Raw genomic sequence first — 8,560 nt, forward strand, 5'->3', positions numbered from 1 at the left:
GGTCCGAGGCCCTAGACCTTTAGGCATACATAACACTTTAGTTGCTACTGTTTTAATGCAACTTGACATTTCTTCCGCAGGATATCTGCCTCCATCTACGTCCCCTGCTCCCTTCTCTCATAGTTTTTCTCGAAACGCTAACTGATTAGAGCCTTTTAATGTCCTCCATCTAATTCACGATTGTTTGAAAGTCGTCACCTTTCTAGCTTTACTTTTAAGCTTTACATCTAAAACTACTGGCCTTTGTTGGGTGGGTTATCGCTTCTGTTGAAATAACCTTACAGTCCTTGTATGTACTTCTAACACATCTTCTTGTAAGAACAAAGTCTATTTGATTATAGCTACTCTCACGCTTATAAGTAAAGAAGTGAGATCTATGTACTTGTGATTTATTCTTACAAGATTTTTTAATTCTTTTTTTTTTCTTCAAGTACACAAGTGAAGTAAGATTTCATAAGGTGTGCAATAAGCAAGAAGAAAGAAAAGTAGAGTTAAAGGAAAGAGAATGAGGTGTAATTTCCCTACAGGCAATGCCAATCTTTAATTAACTTACAGGTACAAAGTTTTGACTGCTTAGTAATCAGTTTTACAAAATTGAGTAAATTATTAAATGCAAAACAGTTTCCAAAGAACAAAACAAAGTATACAGCATATATTTTACAGGGATTCCATCTCCAAATCATCATATGGTACAATTTCCTTGCCAGAAGAATTAGCAGCTATAGGCTGATCATCATTTCCACTTGCATTCATCTCTTGAACTGGTGGTGGTTCTACAACTGTTGTTGGGTTATCGTTACATGATAAGTGAAGTTTCATCTCTCTGTGTTCTTGACACATGGCACACCAATGCAAACAACAATGCACCATACATGGATCACATGGCGAATCCTGTACGAGTAATGGAACAACACAATTATTATAGTAACCATTTTTAAAGAAACGAGCTTAATTCTATGCACTGAGATCGTAAAAAATATTTACGCAATTGAGTCACTTATAACTTCGTTTGAACCTAATAACCTTTACTCAAACTCTGTTTATTTGTTAATAATTTCACTATATAAATTTTGAAACCAATAAATCAAATGAACTACCATAAAAGTTCGAATTCTAAGGTAATTACCAGTGTTTTAAAAGGCGGGGGCGTAAGGCGGGGCGTTTTACATACGCCTCGACGAGGCGTAAGCCTCGACGAGGCGTAAGCCTCGAGGCACGGGGTGTAAGCCCCATGAGTATTTAATTTTTAGTATTTCTTAAAATAATATAATTACAATAAATATTTTTAAATAGGTAAAATTACATAAAAAAACATAAAATAAAACTGTAAATAAATGAATATATATATATATATATATATATATATATATATATATATATATATATATGTGTGTGTGTGTGTGTGTGTGTGTGTGTGTGTGTGTGTGTGTGTGTGTGTGTGTGTGTGTGTGTGTGTGAGCGCGCGCGCTTGATCCTCACAAAAAAATGATCAAAGCAATCCATTATACACCGCTTATAACTTGTAATTATATATAACATAATTTTACAAGTATAAACAATACAATGAAATAAAAGTTATTATGAAATGCAAAACAATTCTAACATTTTAACTTTCAAACACGGAAAAAAACACAGTTTCTTAAAACACTATTACTATCATACTATTCATTTTATCTCCCTATAAGCAAATAATCAATAAAATTTATCAATATTACAATTAAAACATAACTTCTTCATGAACAAAAAATAAAATTATATGATATTTCTGATACATAGGACTTATGACCAATGACAAGTGAAAATGTACAATTCCGCTATGTGTTTTTTTTTTTTTTTAAATTAAGTGATATTCACCCTCACGACGTTCTCAAATAGTAAATATCCAATACTACGACTTTTTATATGAGTTACACCCATTCTTCTATTTCTATAGATGAAAAACTATTAAGTATCATTATTTTGTTAAACAATTATGAGGGTGAATGATTTTAATTAAGGAATTTAAAATATAATTTGTGTAAGAACTGTTAGGCAAGCCCTGGGCGTTGGGCGTTAGGTGTGTTTAGGGCGTACGGTTGGGCGCTTAGGGCGTAAGCCTCATAGGAACTAAGCCCCGCACATTAGCCCCAGGGCGTTTTGCCATTGCCCGCCTCGGGGCGAGTCTTGACACTGCCTTTTAAAACAATGACTAATTACATATAAATCTTTACCATGAACACATATTAGTTAGTACTTAATAAAAATGATAACTAAATTACTGTAATATGTTAATTTACATCATATAAACTAGTATCATTGTACTACAAGTGTATATGACTTAAATCTTAAATATAATAAGAACAGTGGACCGGACAATATAACCATAGGGAAAGGAACAAAAGAAACAAACATTATTACTTGCAGTTCCCCTTTTTGTTTCCTGACGACGACAGGAAAAGGAATATAATTAATTCCAGGTACAGATGTTGGAGTTTTGAGTAATAATTTAGTTGTGTATGAGGGATATCACCATATGAAGTATTTTTTATATTGATTTCATCAAGTTTGAAACAACATATAATTCCTCTCTGTAAAATTCTTTTTTATGAATCATGAATAGAGCTAAAAGAGACTTTTAATTAGTGATATCTTTGAGCGAACATGTAGACTTAGTAGTTTGAAAAATAAGGTAGGTTATGGACCGCAACAACTCAAAATACTCAAAGGGTGTGATTGGTATGAGGAAATATTTTTCAGAAAATGTCAATTTTTTCATGGTTGGTTTGTTATAATTTTTTTAAAAACAGTTTCTCTAGAAAAACAAGTTACTTAAAAATGAGAAAAATGATCATTTCCCTAGTGGAGATAGGGAAAACAAGTTTTATAAGTGATATCCCACACAAATTATCTCCTCTCCACACTCCAACACAACTCACTCCAACCCAAACCCCATAACGCCCATCCTCACCATTGCCACACCCCTACCCTCTAACCCCACCATCATAGTATTTGCCTAGATTATATACAAATATTTTTAAAATAATATTTTCTGCTCTCCTACCAAACACCAGAAAATAAGTAAGAAAATTATTTATTTTTAAAGAAAATATTTTCCTTGCAAAACTTTTTTCTTCATACCAAACACACCCCAATAGTTTAACTGTTTTATAAAAACAGAGTATATAAGTTCAATTTATTATGAGGAAAAGGAGAAGAAAGTTCACCTTAAGATGATATTTTCTTTGCAACATCTGACGAGCCATGCCAGTATAGATACCACAAACCCACCAAGAGAAGAGTAGACCCTCAGTAATGAGGCATGCTGTGTCTGGATCAATGCCATGAAATGCTGCAGTAAGTGCTGCAAGAGCAATGCCACCTTCAATGCAGACCAGATGACCAACACAAGCTCCTCTGCTTGATATTTCATCATTCAATGTCTCCATGTGTCTTCCAAACAAAAGACATGGACAAAATAGCCCAAGCAAGCCTAAAAAATGCAGTAATTTTATAAAGACGTCAAAGTTAATTTTTTTAATAAATATAGAAAGATGCCATTTTTTTTTAAGATTGACTAAAAAATAAAAGAATATTACAAAAAATGGGAAGGGGAGAGTATATGTTACTCCCTCCGTCTCATTTATGTGAAAATGTTTAATTGTGTGCTGCAGAATTGGCAAATGGTGCATCTCTGGTATTCTGCTCGTGGGGAGAGGGATGCTTGCTCTTGAAGATGAAGTAAACATGGTCTGGCTTTCCTTTGTTATAGAAATCCACAGACAGGAAAGTTCTCTCTTTTTTTTTTTTTTTTTTTTTTTTTTGAAATTGTTGGTCTTAAAAATGTCTCCATGTGTCGTCCAAACAAACAACAAGGGCTAAATAGCCCAAGCAAGCCTAAAACACACAAAGTAATACATAAACACATGAAAAATTGGCAACTCTGTTATATGCTACTCCCTCCGTCACTACTAAAAAAAGCAAGAATTAACGACGGAAAAAATTCTATAGCTAAACAATAAAGTTCTTCACTAATTCTATTTAGTGATGAATTAGTTATGAATTATCAAAAAATTATGTTAACTAAGAGCGATTTAGCAACAGATTAGCAACGAAATTTGTAGCTATTTCTATTTTTTCATTATAGTGGTCATTTATGTGAAATTGTAGTTTAACTGTGTATGAAATTTTTAAAAAGATTTTTGAAATTTTTAAGCTTAAAATTGTCATAAGATTTTGTGGCTATAAGATCATCATTAACAGTAAAACGGGGGGAAATTTAAAGTAAAATTATTTTCAAATCTAGAAAACTGTCATATTTTGTGGGACAGATTAAAATAGTTTTGTATATTACACGCATGAACAAGTTTAAGTGTTTAACATGTTAATTTAGTTAACTTATAATCTCCCTCCGTCCAATTATACGTGGCAATGTCTGGTAGACACAAATTTAAACAACAAAAAATATTTTTGATACATAAACTTAATATACGTAAAGTACTAAGAGTCTAAGACTGTATTTGCTACCAACTATATTAAATAGTTTGTGGTAGGAATTCTACTTGACCTTTCTTAATAATCTCTCCTCGTAAAAAAAGGTTAACTTATGGATCCCAAAAAAAAAAAATGTTACAAAGGGTAAAATAGAAATAATAAAATTAAATGTAGTTTTTAAATATAGAAAAGTTAGTTTGATAGATCAAAGAGAAAAGGGTTCAAAACAGACTCCAACTTTGACCGAAATTGTTATAACACACTCCAATTTTGGGGGGGGGGGGGGGGGGGGGGGGGGGTCCTATGACCCCTCTAAACTACTTTAAAGTGAAATTATTAGCTCCCTAGGTGTTGAGGTGGCAAAGAGATTGTATGTAACTCTCTCAAAGAGAGTGAGAGAAGAAACGAAAATGTTTAAAATTTATTTTATAAGCAGTTTTTAGAAATATCTATTTTTCTTTTCATATGTTTCTCTTCATCCCCTTTGCTGGGTTTCTCAACCACCATTAACAAATGAATCATTGATGCGCTTCAACAAGTTTGCTTTCAAGGAACTCAACCTATGAGTTTTCAACAGATTAATCGCCATTGGATAATCGAAAATTCACCGAGCACCGCCATGTCTCTCTTCAACTCCGTTCAGGGGCGGTGCCACATTGGCTCCAGGGGGTTCATCCGAACCCCCTCGGCGAAAAATTACAGTGTATTTTCAAAGTTAAAATTATTTTGTTATGTATATATAGTAGATATTGAACCCCCTAACTCCTTCGTGTATTTACTTTTTAGAATTTTTGAACCCCCTGGATGAAATTCCTGGCTCCGCCACTGACTCCGTTACCCCTTTGTTTCTTTGATTTCATCTCCTCTATGTCCCTCGAAACCCAAAAGATAAAATCAAATAAAATTCGAGTCCCGAATCTTCAGATCAATCGGGATGATGGCCGGAAATGTGAATTTGGTTTTTCAGATGATTTGGGTTTTCTATTGATTTGAATTTCTCAACAGATTTTCTGCTAATTTAGTCTAAAAGGGAGTTTTTGAGATGTTTTTGTTGGATTTTAATGTGAGATCCTCTACATAGCAAAGGTCTAAATTGAGAGGTTGGGTGTTAATGGTGGAAGAAGGTATAGAAAGAGTAGAGAAATAAAGAAGTAGGAAAATTCTGAAGAAAAAAAAAATTAATGGTAAATACAGTGTTATGCGGTATTTCACCCCTGGACATAAATTTTTAACATCCCAAAATTAAGTACTGTACCATATAAATTAGAAAGAAGGGAGTATTTTATAGGTGAAACACACCAAAACAAATGAGTGATTTGAAGGATAGTAATTAGTAAGATGCTTACAACTATCAACATCTTCTGTACACCGAAAAATTCCAGTTGCCCAATCTTCATCAGCCGGAGGTTCGTATGATGGAGGTAAATTTTGCCCACAATGCTCACATTTAGCAGTTGTTTGCTGTCAAATTAAAAAAAAAAAAAAAAAATTAGCTAAACATAATATGATATAGAGAAAGATCAATCATGGGAAGAAAAAAAGGGTAACCATATTAATTTCTCACAAGTATCATAGTCAAGTTAATTTGTTTGCTTGAATGTGTATGATAATCTAAAAATCCTAGAACAGAAACACACGGAAAAAACAAAATTTGTCCAATATTAGCAAGAATGAAATTTATTTTTTTTTGTTTTTTTTTATTACAAATATAACAAGTGCATAAAAAGATACAACCTCATATAGTCATCATATACGTGAACAAGAATATAAAGTCTAGTTAAATTGTTTTGAGACGGTGTTTAATTTTTTTTTTCTTTCCAAAACACTCTTACATAATGCTTCGAATTGGTCTAGCTCCACTCTTTAACTGATGATTGTACATCTTAGCAGCCATCTATGAGAATTTAAAAGTGATAACTCCCTCTATTCTCAAAGGAATTAATGTTATTAGTAATTAACAATTTGCTTATGATCATTGAGGAAACTCATATTTAGCAAATTCTTTTTTTTTTTCACCTTTTAGATGGGCCGGTTTGTTCTCTATTTGGTCATAATCACTTTTTTTAAATCAAGTAAAAAAAACGAATTCTATGTCCTTTTGTCAAACTATTAAGAAAATTATCAATCAATTCGCTTGGTGTGTATTTTCTAGTTACGCACAAACATATAGTCGAATAATTTATAATTGTTGATGCATATATAACAATGTATTATACACATATAAGCAAGCATTAAAAATATGTGGTTATACAGCAGGGCAAAGACAAAAATCTCGATGGAGTTTAGAATGTGCTTCCTTGGGACCTACTTTTAAATTCGTTCGATTTACACATCAGGGTGATTGGGGTGCGTTATTTGTCATTTTAATTACCCCCCACCCCCAAACCTATACGCGCGAGATCAGATTGATTTGTCTACTGCCATCATTCCAAAGGGTTTTCTATATTCAAAAGGCACAAAATGAATAGACTTATTTCATAAAATATAAGTAAGATTTTCATGACAATTAGTAATGTCTATGGAGGAATTAAAAAATCCAAACACCAAAACTCAAAAAGTTATAAACGATAGAAGGAGAGATGAGCGAAAGATGAAACGAACCTTTTAAAATCCAAAAACCAAAACTCAAAAAGTTATAAATGATAGAAGGATAGATGAGTGAGAGATGAAACGAACCTTTTGGACATCAATGGGTTGATTAAGCTCGCCAGGAGTAATGTTTTGCAATGACGATTCTTGTTCCTTTGTTAATCGAACATAAGTCCCCGTTGCCATCTTTAATCATCGATTAATACCAATAATTGACTTGGTGTAACATATATACGTTCATTGAGGTAATGTTAGTTACAAAGAAGTAGAAGCGAGAGGAAAGAGGAAGAAAGAGATAGAGAGAGTGTGGTACCGTAAAAATTGGAGGACTTCTATTTAAATGGCAAAACAATTAATTAGAGTACATAATCAAGAGAAATAATTTAAAGAAAATTTGAAGAATGAAAATATTATATTGCATTTCATGGTTTACATGGTTTTGCGCACCCGATCGACTAAGGTGCGAGTGGCATGCCAAAACTCAACAAAAAAAAAAAAAAAAAAAAACGTGCTTGTAGACTAAGCCTGTCAATTGGGTCGGGTCGGCCCAGGACCTGCCCACCTAACCCGGCCCATAACCGGCCCGAGCCCCCCAACCCGGTAAGAGGGTGGTGGGCTGGGCTGGACATGCCATTTAGCTCGGTAGCCCGGCCCACCAACAGCCCGGGTTCTGGCCCACTGGGGGATCCGGCCCGGCCCACTTCGAATTAATTTTTTTTTTAAAAAAAATTATTTAAGTGGTATATTTGTGTATATCTTGTATATGTTAATGGTATATTTGTGTATATCTTGAATATGTTGTTGGAATGAAGACTCCCAGCGGCTATTTAAGTGATAAAAATTATAAAAAGTTGAGCATGTGATACAAGACTACATAAGTAATTTAAAATAAAACTTCAAACTTAAATTTGATAACATTGCAAATTCAAAACATACAAACTTGAATGGTTAACTTATTACAAATGAAAAGTTCAAAACGCTAGCATCGATGGAGAAATTTAAAGAAGAGATAAACTTCAAAGTTCAATTTTGTGCCTTTTGTCCAAGTGCCTACGTAATGGACCGGTACCCCCAAAAACCGGTTCGGACTTGTGGAGATATATTTGACCACAATGTTGACATTTAACATGTTCCTCGTCTACTCGCGCAAAATGCAACCACACCGGACTTGAAATTGATCTTCGGACTGGAGGAGGAGGTGGAGGATTATCATTATCCATTAAATTTGAATTTTGAAATTTGAACTTGGAAGTTGAGAGAGAGAGAGAGAGAGAGAGAGAGAGAGATATTTAGATGAGTAGGAAATTTAGGGAAAGAGGAGAGTAGGGAATTGTGAGACAATATGGAGAAGAATGAATGGTATTTATAGATTGAAAATAGGGCCAAAGTATAATTTAAGGAACTTGATGGTTAAAATAAAGTTGACAACAACTAGATTTTAAAGTATCAAACTTAATAAATTTTAGTATTAGATTTTTTTTTTAATAATTAAAATCCGGCC

The 8,560-nt window shown here is 33.3% G+C and overlaps 1 protein-coding gene across 1 annotated transcript; it reads right to left on the reverse strand.

Annotated features, from left to right (window-relative positions):
* Window positions 1-496: 496 nt before the first annotated feature.
* Window positions 497-7,745, reverse strand: LOC132643104 (cell number regulator 6-like). Its single transcript, XM_060359908.1, has 4 exons — window positions 7,147-7,745; window positions 5,817-5,931; window positions 3,204-3,469; window positions 497-891 (listed from the first exon to the last, which is right to left on the reverse strand). Exons 1-4 carry the CDS (start codon window positions 7,243-7,245, stop codon window positions 658-660), a joined length of 714 nt encoding a protein of 237 aa, XP_060215891.1. The 5' UTR covers window positions 7,246-7,745; the 3' UTR covers window positions 497-657.
* Window positions 7,746-8,560: the final 815 nt, after the last annotated feature.

The sequence above is a fragment of the Lycium barbarum genome, chromosome 1 (assembly GCF_019175385.1).
Source record: "Lycium barbarum isolate Lr01 chromosome 1, ASM1917538v2, whole genome shotgun sequence".
Lineage (NCBI taxonomy): Eukaryota > Viridiplantae > Streptophyta > Magnoliopsida > Solanales > Solanaceae > Lycium > Lycium barbarum.

Excerpts from the sequence above, each read along its gene's own strand:
- LOC132643104 (XM_060359908.1), bottom strand. The coding sequence starts at position 7,245 with ATGGCAACGGGGACTTATGTTCGATTAACAAAGGAACAAGAATCGTCA. Across the intron at positions 3,470-5,816 it reads TACAGAAGATGTTGATAGTT|GCTTGCTTGGGCTATTTTGT; the intron begins GTAAGCATCTTA and ends TGCATTTTTTAG. Across the intron at positions 892-3,203 it reads AAAGAAAATATCATCTTAAG|GATTCGCCATGTGATCCATG; the intron begins GTGAACTTTCTT and ends TTACTCGTACAG.